We start from the raw sequence: 18286 nt of genomic DNA, 5'->3' as shown, positions 1-18286 counted from the left end.
TTGACTCCCTAATGGAGCCCTCCCTGTGGACCTCTGTGTCCTCACAGGGCTTCCAGCTGGCGTGCGTGCTGGAAGGGCAGGGTCCTGTCCAGCCGGACCATGCGGGATTAGAAAGGGAAGCCTGGAGCACCTGGGTGGCTCAGTCAATAAGCGTCTACCTTCGGCTCAGGTCATGATCCTAAGGTCCTGAGATCGAGCCCCACGTCGGGGACCCTGCTTGGTGGGGAGCCTGCTTCTCTCTCTCCCACTCCCCCTGCTTGGGTTCCCTTTCTGGCTGTCTTTCTCTGTCAAATAAATAAATTAAATCTTTAAAAAAAAAAAAAAGGGAAGAGTGAGACCCCCACCAACACCCCACTACCACCCCAGGAAGTCATCACAGGTTTCCAAACCAGAGACAAAGGACTTGTTTCCTCCTTGGAATGGCGCCCACCCCCCCCCCCGACCTTTCATATAACTGAACGTTATCTCTGCCGTCTTCCGTGGTCCATCTAACCTTTCATGCGTGTCACGCCGTGTGGCCACATGGGGTGGTGTGCAGAGGCCACGCCAGTGACGAGCTCCCTTGGCTTCCCCACAGACCCCACCAGGATCTTCCGGATGCCTGAGGACCAGGTGGTCAAACGGGGCACCACGGTGCAGCTGGAATGTCGGGTGAAGCACGACCCCTCCCTGAAGCTCACGGTCTCCTGGCTAAAGGATGATGAGCCTCTCTACATCGGAAACAGGTTTCTGCTCCTTCCTTCTCTCTTTCTGGTGGAGTCTGGGCCCGTTTTCTTCCTCCTTGCCCTCGACACACTGAGGGAACCCGGGGATAAGGAGCTGCATCCTGCGTGTCCCCCAGAACTGCTGCTGGGGGCGGGGTGGCTGTGCCAGTGGCTCCCCCGTCCCGTGTGCTCTCTGCCTCTCTCCTCCTCTTCTATCTCACTCTCCTTTTCCCCACTCCTTTCTCTCATCCCTCCTTCTCTCCCCCTCTCCCCTCCTACTCACTCCTCCTCCCTTCCTCTTCTGCTTTGAGGTCCCCTTGCGCTCCGTCCTCAGCCCCGCTTGCAGTGCCCCTGTTGTCCAGCAGAGGGCAGGGCTGTCCCGAGCTGCCCGCCGCTAGGGTGTTAGTGGGGTGTCTCAGCCCATAGGCACCTGGGACCCTTTTACTAGACCACACCAGCCTTCCGGGTCCAGATTCAAGTGGTGTGTGGGGCGGGGAGGCATTGACAGTGTCTAAAAGTCCCGACAGGTATCTGTAATGTGCAGTCTGTGATGGCGAGGACTGGTCTGAGCCGCTCCCTCCGCAAGACTCTTTGTCGCAGCCCCTAACATCTGAGGGAGGGTTGGTGGTGCAGGGTCAGGCCTAGGGAGCAGCACGATCACCTGGCTTTTGCAGGGGCGTACCTGACAGGCAGGTACAGGCATCCGCACTCAGCGGGCGCCCACAGCTTTCACAGCCCACCCTGCTCTGTGGCGCCCACCTCCCTCTGCAGGAGACAGTGCAGAGGAGCCCAGGACACCTGGCCCGAGCCTGGGTGCACAGACCGGCCTGGGCTGAAGGGAGAGCTGGAAGTAGGGGAAGGGGAGGGATGCCAGCCTGCCTTTGGGGAGGGGAATAACTGTACCCTCATTTGGGAGTGGGGCACAGCGTACGAAAGGCACAGAGAGTAGACACTGGAGAGTGCGAGGACACGAACATGGGTCAGAGCCACTTCTGCTTCACCCACTTGCCTTTTCCCCTCCGTCGAGCACTGAAGAGCTCCAGGTAATGGTGAAGACCATGGGAGGGAGCCTCCTGTCCCCTGCCAGGGGCTGTGGCTGCCCAGCCCAGCCTGTGATGCTCCCCTCTCACCCTCCGTCCCCATTCCAGGGAGACAGCAGGCAGGGCGCAGAGCTCCCCACTCCCCTGCTATCCGCCCACTCACCCTCCTCCCCACCCCTCCTGGGGCGCTTGCAGGATGAAGAAGGAAGACGACTCCCTGACCATCTTCGGCGTGGCCGAGCGGGACCAGGGCAGTTACACCTGTGTTGCCAGCACTGAGCTGGACCAGGACCTGGCCAAGGCCTACCTCACTGTGCTAGGTAACAGCCTTGCTCACACGCGCTCTGACCCTCCCCCACCCCACCCCTTCCCTATCCCAGAGAAGCGGTGGGGCCTGGGCAGGTCCCAGGCCATTGTCTGCGGTCAGCGGGCTGGGCAGACACAGTGATCTCCTCCCTCTGATCTAAGGGTTAGGAAGGCGCTCCTTTCCGAGCAAGCTGTGCCAGGCACCTTACCTCCAAGGGGAATCATTAACTCACCCAAATCCTCAATGGTTGGATGCCTGAACGAGAGAGGGAAGGTGGGCAGAAGGTGGACAGAGGACAAATTTTTTTTAGACACAGTCAAAAAATGTCACTGTCACAAAATGATCTTGTGATCATTTTGACCTCTCTACCCAGTTAAAACAATGCATCTTTGAAGGCAGATTGCGTTTTGAGTTGGTCCCACCAACACCTTCAGCCAGCCTCCCTCCCCCTCCCACCTTGCACCTGTCTCCTGATGGGATTCTGTAGGGCGTCCTGCATTTAGCAAACCAATTCCATCATGTCCCGCCTCGTGTCTAGGCCAGACTGTAAATATGGAGCCAACCTCAACCCCAGGGGAAGATCACCTCCGCATCCAGGGAAGCACATGCCCGGGTGTCCCCTCCTCACCTCTGTCCTCTCTCGGGCATCATATTGCCGTTACTGTTGGTGTGCTCTGTCCCTTTGGTGGCGGTGACTCGCAGTCGCTGGGGATGGCGGTCCCAGGCTCATGGGGGCATTGGGATGGGAAGGAGACAAGCGCCAGCTGCAAAGGAAGCATGGGGGGTGGGGGGGGTTCTCCATGGAAGCGAAGGTGAAGTTGTGCCCAGAACACCTCCACCCAGGGTGGCTGTTCAACCTTTGGCCACCTACTCCCATCCTTCTAGAATACCTGCAACCCCAGATAACTTGCTAACCTGGATAACCCATCTTACCTTGCAGCTGATCAGGCCACTCCAACTAACCATTTGGCGGCCCTGCCCAAAGGTAATTTGTACTAATCACAGGACCCCAGCCAGAGCCCCGTCCAGGTAGCAGGGAGGGTGGGACCTGAGGAGGAAGGTGTCACAGCACAGGATGTGCCAGGGGGAGGCTGCTCGCTGCCAGTTCCCATGCCTTTCAAGGGCCCCGCCCCTCTCCTCACAGCCCAGCCACCACCCCACTCCCGGCTTCCTGCACCTTTCCTAGGTGGGGCTCCAAAGTCCTCGGCTGCTATTCCTCCCCATGCCTTCCTTCCGGCCACACTCAGCACTTCCTGGTGGGGGCCTGTTCTCTCCCCCAGCTTCGGCCTCAGAAGCACGGAGGGGGCAGCTGGGAAAGCCCTCTCTTCAGATTGCCTGAGGCCCGGCTTGTCTGCAGCCCCGTCTGTGGCGGCACACCCATTCACAGCCGGCATCCACACGCGTGCACGCGTACACAAACGTGGGCTCCCGTGACCGCCTTCCCGATGCTTCTAGTAACCAGCCAGAGCACTGAGCTAACTGGCCCGAGCAACCAGGATGGGGAAACATCCCGCATATCCCACCAGCAGCGCTGAGGGTGTCCCCAGGCCAGGGTGGCCCTGGCAGTCACTGAGGAAGTCCAGTGAGACCGGATCCCCCAAAAGTGCTGTCCCCAGCCCCGTTTGGAGGCTTGCTAGGGCTCCTCTGTCCTGCTGTCCATCACCGAAGCTCTGGACTAAGTCCCTGCTTCCACCCTCGCCCGGTCCTCTACCTTTGTCCCTCCCACGCTCCTAACCGGTCCGCCTTGCTCAGCTCTCCCAACACCCCACTGAGCCCCTGCCCCCTCAAAGCCTTGGCACGCAGAGTAGAAGGTAATTATCCTGAGAAAATGAGACCGGATCCCACACTTCCTCCCCAGTTTCCCTACAGGTGGCCAGCATGGGTCTCATGGAAGGGCAGCATTTTCCAAACGCTCACCCCCTAAGAATAGCCACAGACATGGGATGGGTTGGTCCCAGTTCTCTCTGTGCCCTGCGTCCTTTGATGATTTTTTGAGGTGGTGGAAATTGAAGTCTCCTCTTTGTTCTTCCTCGGCCCAGGAAGAGGAACTGGGGTGGGCCCTGGGCTGACTGTTCCAGGGAGGCCAGGGCTGGTTCCTGCGGGTGCTGACCTCGGCCCGTCTGGGACCTGTCATAGGACAGTGTCCAGGATCGGGGCCAGTGTAGGGACGGGCCGGCTCTAACTGGGGAGTCCCGCGTGGTGTCTTCTTCCTCTGCTGCCAGGACGGCCAGACCGACCCCGGGACCTGGAGCTCACAGACCTGGCCGAGAGGAGTGTGAGGCTGACCTGGATCCCAGGGGACGACAACAACAGCCCCATCACAGGTCAGCCAGGGCCCTGCGCTCTAATCCGGAAAAGAGGGAGGGATGGCAGCCTGGTTTCTGGTAGCAGCTGGAACCCTGGTTTCTGGTCCCGCTTCCCCCTTAACCTGATGCGTGCTCTTGACTATTCGCGGAGCACATGGAGGCCTCCCCTCTCAGTGTCTGGGGGGGAATTCTCGTGTCTTTGTCTCCCCAAGGGAGAATGTAAAGACTAGTAGGAACCATGCAGGAGTACGTCACAGAAGTCCGCTACCTCAGCTCCCAAACAGCGCTGTCTTCCTTACCTACTCAGACTACGTCGTCCAGTTCGAAGAGGATCAGTTCCAGCCTGGGGTCTGGCACGACCATTCCAAGTTCCCGGGCAGTGTCAACTCTGCCGTCCTCCAGCTGTCCCCATATGTCAATTACCAGTTCCGGGTCATTGCCATCAACGAGGTGGGCAGCAGCCACCCCAGCCTCCCCTCCGAGCGCTACCGGACCAGCGGGGCGCGTGAGTACCCGAGGGCTGACAGCCAAGGCGCTAAGCCCAGCTGCCCTGAGGCCCCACTGAGTCCCCCCAGTTCCTGACCACGTGACCGTGGTGGGCCATTTAACCTCTCCGAGGCTGGACTTCCTGAGCTTTGAGACAGGGAATGACAGCAACACTGCCTCTGTCCCCGGGCCGTTGGGAGGCTTGGGTCTGGAGATACAGTCTGGGAACCTACTACGATGTCTGGCATATCATAAGCGCCCAGTAAATGCTCACTGCAGTTGTTATTACTAATATCCTTAATAATTCTGGATCGTCTGCTGTAAAGGGAAACGCTACGGCAAAGATTTGCCTTAGAAATACATAGTCTGATGTTATCTCAGATTTCTTTCCCCATCACTCTTGGGTAATTTAGATTTCTGAAAATATGCCAGCTCATTGCGAGTGGTGCTGCTCCCCCAAAATGCTGAATGCCAGGGATAAGCCAGCCTGGTATTAAACTTACTTAGTGGATAATCCAGGAAGGGGATAATCCACATTGCGTTGGCTGTTGGGACCATCCAAAGTGCGGAAAGCCTTGTGATAAATGCTGTCTAGTGAGGGATTAAAACTCAAAAGAAGTTAGCCCTGCTTGGTGGGGGTGGGGGACGTTCAGTCTCAGCTAGGAAGGCACGTCCTCCTCAGGAGAAAACCACGGAGTGAGTTCAGTTGCCTGTGGGTCGGTGTACAGAGAGATGCTGAGGAAGGACGGCCGCAGAAGGGAGGGGCTGGTCGGCTGGGAGGGAGAGAGGCCCTGGTAATGCACTTAAACTTGGACTTGAACTTTGCACCCGCCTTGGGTTCCAGCCCCTGAGTCCAATCCTGCCGACGTGAAGGGAGAAGGCACCAGGAAGAACAACATGGAGATCACGTGGACGGTAAGGGTCCCTCCCAGCCCACCTCCCGATGGGCCCACTCTCTTGACCTTGAGCGCTGGTAGCCCTTTTGCTCTGTATACGCCTGAGGCCCCAAGGCTGCTCTCTGGACTGGACATGCATGGCCCAAACAGGAGCATTGTCTAAGAGCAAGATTTCAGACTGGAGACAGGAGCAGAGGTGACCAAGGAACATAGGCAGCTAGTCTGGCAAAATCAGAGAGAGTACCAGCAAACGAAAATGGACTTCTCTAGGAGAAGGAGGGTGTAGAAAAGATTTAGCCTAAACATCGGTGCCTTGTGTTGCTGTGTCCTGGGGTCCTCCGACTGGAGATGGTCGGGGTGCAGGGGATACCGGCCCCCAAGCTGCTTTGAGTGCAGGCTTTCTTTTAGTCCAGGAAGGAACGAGAGGACATAAAATCATCTCTCCAGGCCAGGATTGAAAAAAAATCCCATCTTCATCTTGGATCTCTCTCTGACTGTTTTCCAAACCAGAATTGGGATTTGTGGTCTCAAAATGACTTTTTTCCAAAACCAATTCCAAGTCTGAGAGATGCACATTCTGCCATGGAAATATTAACATTTCTGTGCTGTCTCCAGGAGTGGCAGAAGCAGGGAGATACAGCGTGTGAGATCATGGCTGTCCCCATCTTCTGGGGGCCCAATCTCACAGCAGCCTAGGCAGCTGGGCCGAGCCCAGATCCAAAACACTAGGACTCATCTTCAGGCCCTTACAAGGACCGGCTCCTGGTCTACGGCTCTGGAGGGGACTGATTCCTGTGCCAGGCCCTTAGGAAATAAAGAACAGAGTTGTACCCACCCTTAGCTGTTGGGCAGGACAGGATAGTCACACATGGATTCAGCAGAACCCAAGCCAGTTCTGTAATTTTGAGTTCATTGGCAGCTGGCATGCTGTGGCTAAACCAAATCTCATCTCTCTCCAACATCAAAGAATATTCTGTGATTTTCTTGTTTTGTTCTGCTTACCGATCGGTCACAGGAGAGTCCTGTTGAAAATAAATCTTTGGCTTCCTATGCACTTGCAAACATGGGTGGCTCTGGGACTCAGAGAGACTAGGTCTCGGGTGAAGACTGTCACAGAAAATCTACATGCTGCTGAACTCGGGAGGACTCAGCATGAGGGTGGCCTGCTCTTCCACTGCCACAAGGGGGTAGTGCTGGGCAGACCGGGGCAGGTTGCAGGCTGCAGGTGTCTGGGCTCCACCCCTACCCTCCATCTCTCCCTGCTCAGCCCATGAACGCCACCTCCGCCTTTGGCCCCAACCTGCGCTACATCGTCAAGTGGCGGCGGAGAGAAACTCGAGAGTCGTGGAACAATGTCACAGTCTGGGGCTCCCGCTACGTGGTGGGGCAGACACCCGTCTACGTGCCCTATGAGATCCGAGTCCAGGCTGAAAATGACTTTGGGAAGGGCCCTGAGCCAGACACTGTCATCGGTTACTCCGGGGAAGATTGTGAGTACCCTCCCCAACCCCCCCAGCCAGGATCCGCCCAGCCGGGCTGCGCACAGCCAGCCTCATAGCCCAGGAACCTTGGGGTGGGTCATGGGACTGCCAAGAACATCCTGGGAGGACTGCCGGTTCCCAGGAAAGAGAATTTCCCTATGGTGACCTCAGGCAGACAGGCCCCTGATAATGTCGGGAGCCAAAATGTCATCACCACCCAAGTGGTAGTTAGAATTACCTAACATCATCAGCTAGTCCAATACTCCCATTTCACGGATGTGAACACTGAGGCCCTGCAAGGGAAAACCGTTGTCAATATTACTCAATAGCAAATGTCAGACTTGAAAAGAGAAGCCAGGCCTTCTAGTCTACCTGAATGTCAACTCTTGCTAGTGCCAAGACTCCAGGACTCTCCCTCCCAAAGAGCCACAATCAGACTCCTCCAAAGGAAGCAGGGCCACAGGCTAGATTCCTCCCTGGCACCCCAGGGGAAACCTTGAGAAATAGAGGTCTCCAGAACCCCAGACTGGAATGACCCAGACCAGTTACCTGCTGGCATCCCAGTGTTGCTCTTAACCCTTGGAACTGAGCATGCAAAGGGTTCTTTGGAGGCGAGGCTTGGTAAATCAACAAGATTCTGGGCATGTATGTAGAAGTATATCCCTGGCTTTGAAGATGGCAGTGGCCTTCCTGTATCCCGCACAGTAATTCAGTAGGCTGCTGAGCAGAGCAGGGGGTCGGGGAGCCCCTCCCGATCAGGGTGATCCGAGAAAAGATCACGTAGGTAGGTGGAGAGGAGGGCAGAAGGAAGGGAGGAGGAGAATCTTGGGGACCCCACTGCTGGGGTCAAGAGTAGGGCCCATGTTGTGCATGACAGTCAGGTGGGAGGAAGTGAGGCAGAACCCGTGCACCACTTCCCTGGAGGTGATTATGGACTGCACCCACTCGGGCATAAGTGGATAGTATCAGCAGACTGTCCACCCTGCTCCTTGTCTCGTGGTGGCAGACACGTCCAGACAGGAGACTGGCAGGAACTACCGGCTGGTGAGTATGGAACCAGTAGTGCTAGTCGTGGACTTCGTGGGCCTGCCCACAGTTCCCACGGCACCCGCCAGCCCCCCTCCGCTTGTGCTCTACTGGCCAGAGGGGCGGGGCAGAGCTGCGCCTGCAGCAGAGTGCGGCGAACGGGGAGCGCGGGTCTCCCTTTTCGGGGGGTCAAGCATCAGAATCCCCTCCTGAACGAGGTTAGGGCTTCTTCAGCCTGTGGCTCACATTTCCTGCAGGGTCCGAGGGGGAAATGAGTGTCACTCAGAGGGCACTATCTCTAACATGAGGATGGGGTTCGAGGGAAAACAGCAAGGTATCAGGAGCCACCCAGAGGACTAGCAACAGCAGGACCCCAGTATAACACTCTGAGCCTTGAAGGAGCAGCGGACGGGGGCGTCCCCACGAGCAAAGGCGTAGAACCTTGGGTAGAAAAGTGTAGCAGCCCTGCAGCCCACAGAGAGGTGGCCAGAGGACTTGGTACCTCCCTCTCCTCCTGCCCTGGGGTCTCCCATTGGCCTTGCCTATTAAGCAAACCCCTCCAGGGGCCTGTGAACAGGGGGAGGAGGGCAGCTGTCACAGTCCGGAGAGGGCAGCCTGCTGGGACGCAGAGCAGGTGGAGAAGGGTAGTGCATGGCATGGGGGAGCAAACGGAGGCTACTCAGCTGGGAGGATAGCAGATAATCTCCCTCTAAATGTGTGGGCAGATCTCTCCCAGCCTTGGCCTGGCCTTCCCCCCACTCCCCAAGGGCAATCTCCTGGAACAGTCCTGGCCTCCTGGAGTAACCCATGACCAGAGTGGAGTGGAGGCACCAGCCAGCTGAGAACAAGTCCGAGGGGCCCCTTGAGTCCAGGGGCCAGCCCTGTTTGCTTAACCGGCTCTCTGTCCCAACGCATTGCAGATCCCAGGGCTGCACCCACTGACGTTAAAATCCGAGTCCTGAACAGCACGGCCATCAGCCTGCAGTGGAACCGCGTCTACCCCGACACGGTGCAGGGCCAACTCAGGGAGTACCGAGTGAGGAAACAGCTCCCAGCCCGGCCTAACCACCCAGCTTTCTAACCAGGGCAAGGGGCCAGCAGACGCGGGCCACAGGCTGCTCGGAAGGGGTTCCAGGGCTCGCTGTGGGATCCAGAGTTGATTCAAGATGATGTCCGGGTTAGCTGTTCAAAAATACCCCCAGGAAATGATGATGTGGGTATCCCCAGGTGCGTCCTGTGACAGCGGGGCTGAGAGACTGCTCGGCGGACCGTCACACAGAGGGCGGCGGGTTCGGGTGGACGCCGCTCGTGGCCCGTTGTGCTCCTACACCAGCGAGCACACACTGTCTTAGGAGAAGCGTCGAGGCCCCACTGAGCTGCACCCCTCCCCTCTCCTTGTGGCCCCTGCCAGGCTGCTTGCCTTACCCCGTCAGGTTTCATGAAACCCAGGCAGAGCCTCCAAAAGGTGTAAACACCTTCCCCGCGTCGCAGCCAACTCCGGATTACCGGGCCTGCGGGTTACCGAGGCCCTTGGCTCCGCCGGGTCCCCCTGCCTGCGGGCAGTTTCCGCTCACGTGTCTCTCCTCTTGGAAAGGGCGAGCTGAGGCCGGCAGAGGAGAGAGAAAACCAGGCTCTGCCAGGCTCTCCCTTACACGGAGCTTTATTCAAAACGTGTCTGGGAGGTGACGGCGGCCGTAAGCGTGGGTTAGTGCAGGTTCTGTGACTAGGACGTCACTGAGAGTTGGCTGATGGACAGTCGGAGGCAGAACGGCGGGGACCCGTCTCTCTGGGGCCGTGGATGCGGTAGGCAGGGGAAGGCAGGCAAGAAGATGTGTACACTTGAATGAGCTCCTCCCCAGCACTTATACCCTTAACCGACTTGCCCGGAGATTTTTCTGGCTAAAGCTCCTACTGGGTCCCCTTCTAAAGTGTGGGCTTCTGCCTTCCTTGGCCATTGGAGGCCCAGGTGACGCTGGTGTGGCAGCCTGACCTGGGCCTTCTTCCCTACCGCTAACTGTACCTCGTGTCCCAAACTCTCTCAACTCTACCCATAACCCTGCCGCCTTCCGAAGGCCATCCCATCCAAGCTCTTGCCACCAGGCAGCCTGGTGTCCACTGACCTGGATGTGTGTCTAGCTCATTCTAAAGGGCTCCAAACAATTTTAAAAGAAACCGTTTGACTTCAAAGGATTAAATCAACTCTCCTATTCAGACTTCTGGGGGTAACCTTCCTTTTCAACTCCTGCCTGCTGCCAAGCTAAACCATACTAATCCAACTCCAGGCGATGTGGCCTTTGAGCCCAGAAGATAGCTTTCCATGCCCGGACCCTTGGCCCATGTTTGTGGTTCCGGCATGGACTCCATGAGCAACTCGTTCCCTGGCTTGGAAATCAGGGGTCTTTCTACCAGAAACTTTGGCCAACTTGCCTATTTTCCAGAGAGCCCATGTGGCTCAGGAAGTGATTGAACCCCAAACCCCTGTTTCCTGTTTGACAGCAGTTCGTACTTGCCAGGGGTCGAGGAGTGGGGCCTCTCGGGCCGCTCCCCCAGCCCTAGGCGGGGCTGCTCAGGGCACTCGGGACTCGGAGCCTGTGACAAGCAAAGGGAAGACCAGTCACTCCCAGCGCCACTAACAACTAACCCAGCTCTGCCTGACCGTCCCCTCACCGGCCCGCCTCTGTCCCGAAGGCCTACTACTGGAGGGAGAGCAGCTTGCTGAAGAACCTGTGGGTGTCTCAGAAGAGGCAGCAAGCCAGCTTCCCTGGTGACCGCCCCCGTGGCGTGGTGTCCCGCCTCTTCCCCTACAGTAACTACAAGCTGGAGATGGTCGTGGTCAATGGGAGAGGCGATGGGCCTCGCAGTGAGACCAAGGAGTTCACCACCCCGGAAGGAGGTAGGTCTGGCTGCAGCTCTTGGGGGTGGGGCAGGACAAGGGCAGCGCAGCCAGCTGGGCCCAGAGCAGCCCCGGTGGGCCTGGGCCGGACAGCACAAGGTGACCTCTGCGTGAGCCCAAGGCACCAGCGTCCTGCGAGCCGAGCAGCTCCTGCCGCTCCCAGAGTGCTCCATCCCCGGGCTGGCCTGCCCTGACAAGATGCTATGTCTCAAGAGAAGACCTGTGCCACCTGCTGACAGAATTGCAGACGGGCCAGCGGACCGACCCCCACGGCCAAGGGCGCTACGGGAGTCCGGGCTACCCCCACCTCCGGAGGCTGAAGCACCATCACTCTGACCACCAGAAGTACCCGGCTTGTTCCCCAGCACCCAGGACCTTCAAAGTTCTCTCAGTGCTGTGCTCTGGAAGCTTCTGTCGAGACAGCTGGCCCATGTGTGCGGTGGCCCTGCAGGGGGCGCCCTGCCTGCTGCTGGCTCCGGGTCCCCCTTGGCCTGGGAGGCAGAAACCTGTGAAGTTCACCATGTCCTCCTGTACGGGCTCAGCGTTTGCTTGGCCCTCTTCTGTTTCTCCTCCCTCCCTTCTTAACCGCCTCCCCCCCCCCATTTTTCTTTTCTTCATCCTTCCTTGTTCTTACCTCTTATTTTCTTTATTCCTATCTTTCCAACCCCCTCATTTTGCGTTTCATCTCCCGCTCCTGGTGCCCTGTCCATGAGGCCCACCTTGGGCTTCTTTCTCCTGACCCCTGAACCCTGCATTCTCAGCTCAGAGGCCTGGGCCTGCTGCTGGGCCCCAGGGCGAGGAACCTTGTCTGAGGACTGGGAACCGCAGCTTCTGTGCCCACAGCTCTGGTTGGTTCCCTGCTGGCTCGAAGGCGTCTTCGCAGGGACAGAGCCTAACGGGTGCTGAATCCACAGTGGCCGCTAAAGGAAAAGCCGACTGACTTCTTCCGCATTTAAACAGAGTCTGAGTCATGCTTGTCCTAAACGGGGAGGGGATACAGGGGCAGGGAGCAGCATCCTGGATGGGGCGAAGGGCTCTGGTCCCCCCTCTGGTTCCCCTGGGTTCTGGCTTAGCAGCTGTCCAGCATGGGGGTTGCCCCAGGTCCATGCCTTCATACTTGTGCTCTGTTTTTTTGTGTTTCCTCATCCTGCCTCTGCCCTCCCCTTCTTTTCCCCTGCCCTCTCCTCCTTCCCCAAGTACCCAGTGCCCCCAGGCGTTTCCGAGTCCGGCAGCCCAACCTGGAGACAATCAACCTGGAGTGGGATCACCCGGAACACCCCAACGGGATCCTGATCGGATACACGCTCAAATACGTGGCCTGTACGTTCCACGCTTCCTTCTCTTAATCTGGGATTCACAAGCCCCGTCCTCACCATTTCACTGAGTCGAGGTAGAAAAGCTCGAGGTAGCTCATAGCGCCCTGCAGAGTGCTGGAGGTGCCGGGGAGAAAGTTCCCCTAGAGGATTCGGGGAGGCAGAGACCCAGGGCCCCCCACACCTCCGCCCAACACAGCTCCTTCTGCCAGGAGCTTCCGGTCTAATGAGGGATTCAGCCCTACCCTTCGGGGATCTTAGAGTTTCCAACATCTACAAGTGAGTCTAGGAAAGACCGTATTTGTGCCTCATCGGATGGGATACATTACACACAGGGGAATCCACACAGCACTCGGGGAGGCTAAACCAGGTACCGTTTATGTCAGGAGCCCGGGTAGGGAAGACCTCACTGAAAGAGCTTAGTGTCACCCTGTCCGGACAACAGTGTCCTTACATTTGAGAGGCCTCCACAGTGGCCGATGTTGTCCCTCATTGGGAAGCTCAAAGGGCCAGGTGTTGTGCTGTGGACGATTTTAATAGCCAGCTGCGTGCTGGTGTGCTGTTCTGAATGATCTCTGGCCTGACCGTCCCCCTTTGAGGTATTCCGAATAGGCCTTTTACAAAGGAGGCATTAATGATCAAAAGCTCTAGTGATTCTGCCCTAGTTGTGTTTGAAGGAAGAAAGGACCTCAAAAGTTTTGTCCTTATTGAAAAGGCCTGGAGATTATAAACTAAATCTTTCAGAACCCGCCCGCCTAACTTTGCAGTGAGCTGGAGATAATGAGATCAGTGAAAAAGCCTGAGCCCTGGGGTGTCATTGAAGAGCCAGGAAAGTTTCTGCCCAGGTCTCTGCCCTTGAACCCCAATCTCGCATCCCCCGGGTCATTAAGGTCCTGGGGCGAGCTCCGCTTGTTCTCTTTGCAGCAGAGTCGGGAAGGCTTTCTCCTTCCAGCTGCAGATTATATAACCCACCACCGTCACTGCTGCTCAAGTTCAATTCCACTTGCCTATCTCTCCCCAGTTAATGGAACCAAATTAGGAAAGCAGATAGTGGAAAACTTCTCTCCCAATCAGACCAAGTTCACGATGCAAAGAGCAGACCCCGTGTCACGCTACCGCTTTACCCTCAGTGCCAGGACGCAGGTGGGCTCTGGGGAAGCCGTCACCGAGGAGTCACCAGCACCCCCGAATGAAGGTAGGTGCATTGCAGCAGCCTCGGGGGTGGAAGGTCCCGGCTAATTCCAATGCCTAGAGAAACACCCTCACCTGGCCTTCTGGCCGCCAGCCTTCTGGGCTGGAGAGAAAATAAGGCTGCAGGCCCTCCAGCCCCCGCACAGGATACAAGAGAACCCATCTCCTACGCTGAGAGGTAGGTGTATCTGGAAACTCAGATCTTCTTAGACAGTGGCACTCAGACCTGACCCACACTTTGCCTGGACTTGCTCAGCTACTTAACATCCGTCACCTGTCCTCCTGGGGGGGTGGGGGATAGGAAAGAGAGCCTGGGCCCATAGTAGAGACGACATGAGGGAAAGCACGTGGGAAGTAAAGTGCTAATGAACTTCAGAGAGCTGCCGCAGTGTTTGCCCATGGCGGGGAGGGCGCGGGGGGCTGCAGTGTTCCTAAGGATGCCTGGGGATGACTCTGGGATACCTCTTCTCCGGAGGGCACATGGAGCCAAGGAGGGCGGGAAGCAGCCTCGATCGACGCTACTCGCCAGCGTGAGCACAGCAGGTGTCGGCCCTGCTCGGAGCCTGAGCTGGGGGGGGGGGTGTCAGGCCGTGCGCAGGGAGGGCTTTGGGGAGCAGCCCCTGGCCAAGCCAGCTTTCCTGAGAGCAGCTCTTGGCTCAGCTCTTGGCTCCTGGCATCTTCCTAGCCCCGGAGCATCCCCACTGGGCTGCGCCTGCCTGAGAAGGCCACTAGAGGGGACTCCAGGCCCACTCGTACTGTGCTGGCACCCCCAACCTCCAGGATGCCAGGCTGTAGCAGGGGACCCCCGTTTTCCAGAGGTGCAGTGGTGCGTTCAACAGCCGTTTCCTGAGCATCTGCCACGTGAGGTCCGAACACGGTGCCAAAAACAAGGGACATGGTCCAGCAGGGGAGAGCCACAAGAATATCTCCTCGCTGTCCCACGTGAGGAATGTTAGGTTTAGCTGAGGCAGGTGCAGTGGCCATGCAGAGGCTGGGCAGAGGAGAGGTCCATTCTGCAAGGGAAGAAGGATTCTGGAAGCAGACAACAGGTTACTCTATACAGTGCTTGTCCCAGAAGCTGAGGTCCGACGGCCTGACCCTGGCCCACACTGGACCTCCCAAGCACCTCTTCCCCTCCCCAGCAGAGCCTCAGGGCTTCTTCCTCTGCCTGCTGCAGGGACTCCCAGCTCAGCTTCACAGCTGCCCCACATCTTTCCCCAGCCCTGCCCATCGACCCCCTCCCCCTGGGCCAGCAGGCCAGGCTGAGGCAGGCGGGAGTGGGGATGGGCAGGACCTGGAGAAAGGCTGACAGTCCTTCTCTGGTCTTATAAACCAGTCATGAGCCACACAATAAACTCCCCTCCTAGTGTGCTCGTCAACCGCCCTGGGCACTCGGGCAGTTTATTAGGGCTGGGGGACTTTGGGTAAGTAGCTAATAATACGCCACTTAGCAAGAGGCTGGCCAGAAAAGGGATAACACGCTTTCCTGGTTCCTTAATTCTATAAGGAGAGACATAAAGAGAGCCTCTTGTCCCTCCCCATTCCTGGCCCAAAACAGAACATCAGATCAACAAATACCCCATTGTCAAGCCCTAGTGACCACACAGGGTACATTCTGGGGCCCCAGGGGACAAGAGGACAAAGGGAGACTTTCTTCTCCATTTAGGGGTTTGCAATAAATTCAGGAATTCCTTTTTAGGACTCCCAATCCACAGTTGGGTTTCTTCTTTCATAAAGTTCAGCTGGTGGGAAAGAACAGGTGGCAGCAGACCCTCTGGGCGGGGGCCTCAGGGCTGCCATCTGTGAGAGCTCCTGGGCCTTCCAAGGTGTGGGGGAGGGTTCACAAAACAGGCTCGCCCCTCCTCCATCTGTCCCAATGCCACCCCAAAGAAGATGGTGAACCATCCTTTTGCCTGGGTTTGACATCCTCCTCATGCCCACAATTCTTGGCATCCCGGAAGGTCACCCAGCCTGCCTCATAGAGATAGCCTGGCCAGGGAAGACACATCCTTGACCTGGAAACAAAGCACTCGAGATTCACCATCCCTACGACCACCCCTTAGCTGGTAGTCCTTGAGTGGAGGTAGAATCAGAGTGTATTAGAGAGGTCTCCAAGATCCGGGTGGAAAGTCTTCTGTAGGAACATACCAGACTGCCCATGGAGTTGACCATAAACCCTGGACACCAGTTGGCATCCTCAGGGCAGTAGCCAGCCCCTGGTCACACTGTCTGGGTCAGGTTTGAGCCAGACGCTTCTCTGCTTGCTTGTCCTGTGGTTTCACCTGTGCTCTGTTTTGTCTTCCCTCTCTCATCCTTTCTCCCTCTCTCTGGCCATCTTGGGCGCTGTGTTCTGAAGCCACTCCAACCGCAGGTACCGTACCAGCAGCAGAGGTAATGGGCATGGCATGGGACAGTGCAGGCGGAGCCCGCCCAGCTAGGGTGGAGAAGGAGGGAGCCCAGGATGAAAGCATGTTCCAGACTGTCTCTTTCAGGGGTTGGGAAGCCAGACTGTCAAGAAAGCTCTGTGCAGAGGATGAGACCAGAGAAGGCCAAAGCTTCCCCCTCTTCCTCTTCGCTTACTCTTGGTCCCCCTCGGATGGCTTAGGAGGGGCCCCCACACATGGGCTCCAGACCTAGTCTCTGCACCTGCAGCTTTCTTGGAAGCTGCATGATTCCTTCCCCTGGCTGACGTGGGCCCTGGCCTAGTTTTGATATCTCGGGGTGCAGAGAGAGGGTCTGCCGTCCTTGGGTGGCCAGCCATGCCCCTGAAAGGAATGCTGGCCTGTAAGTGGAGGCAGCTGGCTCCTGTCTTCCGGTCCGGCTGCCATCCCCTGAAAGGGTGCCTAGGGGCAAGCGCTCCGTGCATGCAGCCCGCGCACGCGGCATGGGGACCCGGCACCAGCTCTGCCGTCTGCCGTGGGTTCTGGGCAGTGACCGGGACTGAGCTTGTCCTTGGATAGGGCCAGGTGTTCCAGGACCTGGAGTCTCAGTGGGCACCGTGGGCTGATTGTTCCCTCGCCCCTTAGAAACCCAGCTTCTCAGAGTCTCCAGCATGAAGAACAGCCGCCACTCTTGGGGTCTGGGAGCTAAAAGCACAGCAGAAGGGAGGAGTGGGTGGGCAGATCCCGACTTAGGACATGGTCTGCTGACCGCAGCCCTCCTGTTAAGCCCTAGTGCTGTAGGTTCGAGGACAGCAAAGGGCGTGTCACTATTGAAGGCCTATCCTCAGGCTGGGGATGCTAGGCAGGGGACCCACGGCTCCTTCCCTGTCCTCCTCTGCAGCTGAGGGCAAGGCTAACCCTGGCAGAGCAAAGGCTAGGGGCCCAGGGATCACTAGAGCCTCCTAGGCAGCGGGGTGGACCGAGAAGCAGGTGAGGAACCAGAGGGTTAGCTTCTGAAGACGACTGCCAGATCTGGTTTCCTCCCACCCGCATTTTAGGTTGGTTCTATTTCTGTTGCACACCCTGCTTCCTTCTATTTGTGTTTGTTTTGCCAGATCTGTGGGTGGTGTGCAGCCATCATCCCTCCCTCTCCACCCCCCAGCTCCCCATCCCCCCAGCTCCCCATCCCCCCGCTCCCCATCCCCCCGCTCCCCATCCCCCCTCCACATCATCGCCCAGGCTGGTGGGTCCCAGTGCCTCCCCACAGAACCCAAACAGCCTCCACTGGGATATGAGGTAGACAGAAGTCCTGGGTGTGGGGACCATGGAGAAAACCATCCTTGCACTCCACAGGCTGCCCTGACTTTCTGGAAGAACTTGGCCCAGGGGTTTCTTCTGGAACTCTTCTTGCAGGTGCTCAGGGTAGCCTAAACACGCCCAGTGAACATAGAAAGGTGAGACACAGGACACCAGGAGAATCCACTGGAAGCTCATTGGTCAACCAGCTCCCAGCCCACCTCCCCCTTTCTGGCACCCTGGGACCCGAGGCAGGTGGGTCGGGTAGCAGGGAGTCCGCCGTGCCAGCAAGCGTCTATGCCAGCCTGGGCTGCTGCTCTCATGAGTGGCACCTGTGAGGGAGAGGTGATCATTCCGAACCCCCCACCTTCTGCTCCCCATTTAGAAAAGATCTAAGCCCATTGTGGTATGCACAGTGACTGCAGGGTCTCCGACCCTCGATCACACCTGCTTCCTGGGTGCCAGCTTCCCTGGAACGTGGAAATAGAGGCACAGTACGCGTCTTTGTAAATGAGATGTGCTCATGGCATCGGCTGTCCTCAGCTGTAAATGCTCGAGAACCTTCGCGCACACTGTAGGCGCCAGGCTGTGGAGCCCAGGTCTGACAAATCCGACGCGGGTCCGTTGTCCAGCCCGCTGCCCCCTTCCCTCTCATCGTCTCTGAACCTGGGTGTTTTATCCCCACACTTACCTGTTCATGTCTTACCCACTAAAAATAAACCTTCTTGCGCAGCCGGTCTGTAGTCTCTCAGGATGGCTGCCCATCTGGCCTGGCCATCTGTGGCTTGGCCACGGTCGTCCGTGCGCCATGTGGCCATTTTTGGACTGAACCTTCCACCTTGGAATGTCTGGAAACTGCTGTCCTCCTCTGTGACTCAGATCTGCAAATGTCTGTTGGGCAGCTCCGTGGCTGGTTCTGGGGTCAGGAAGATGAATAAGACAAGCCCTCCCTCCCCAGTTTTCACC

General features: G+C 57.7%; 1 protein-coding gene across 19 annotated transcripts in view; it reads left to right on the top strand.

Annotated features, from left to right (window-relative positions):
• NFASC (neurofascin) overlaps positions 1–18286 on the top strand; it is a 179002-nt gene that overhangs the window by 134399 nt on the left and 26317 nt on the right. For 9 of the 19 annotated variants that reach the window (XM_045982432.1, XM_045982434.1, XM_045982435.1 and 6 more), the window contains 12 exons: positions 578–725; positions 1940–2064; positions 2992–3036; positions 4274–4375; positions 4665–4862; positions 5688–5758; positions 7007–7229; positions 9167–9282; positions 10935–11139; positions 12337–12459; positions 13474–13647; positions 16000–16014. In XM_045982432.1, the coding sequence (XP_045838388.1) occupies positions 578–725; positions 1940–2064; positions 2992–3036; positions 4274–4375; positions 4665–4862; positions 5688–5758; positions 7007–7229; positions 9167–9282; positions 10935–11139; positions 12337–12459; positions 13474–13647; positions 16000–16014 (1545 nt within the window). The remainder of the gene's footprint in view (positions 1–577; positions 726–1939; positions 2065–2991; positions 3037–4273; positions 4376–4664; positions 4863–5687; positions 5759–7006; positions 7230–9166; positions 9283–10934; positions 11140–12336; positions 12460–13473; positions 13648–15999; positions 16015–18286) is intronic. The other 10 variants (XM_045982436.1, XM_045982445.1, XM_045982447.1 and 7 more) reach the window with 6 other exon arrangements.

Source organism: Meles meles, chromosome 17 (genome assembly GCF_922984935.1).
Source record: "Meles meles chromosome 17, mMelMel3.1 paternal haplotype, whole genome shotgun sequence".
In the NCBI taxonomy this organism is placed as follows: domain Eukaryota; kingdom Metazoa; phylum Chordata; class Mammalia; order Carnivora; family Mustelidae; genus Meles; species Meles meles.
The sequence above is the reverse complement of the archived record's forward strand: the minus strand, read 5'-3'. Positions and strand labels throughout refer to the sequence as shown.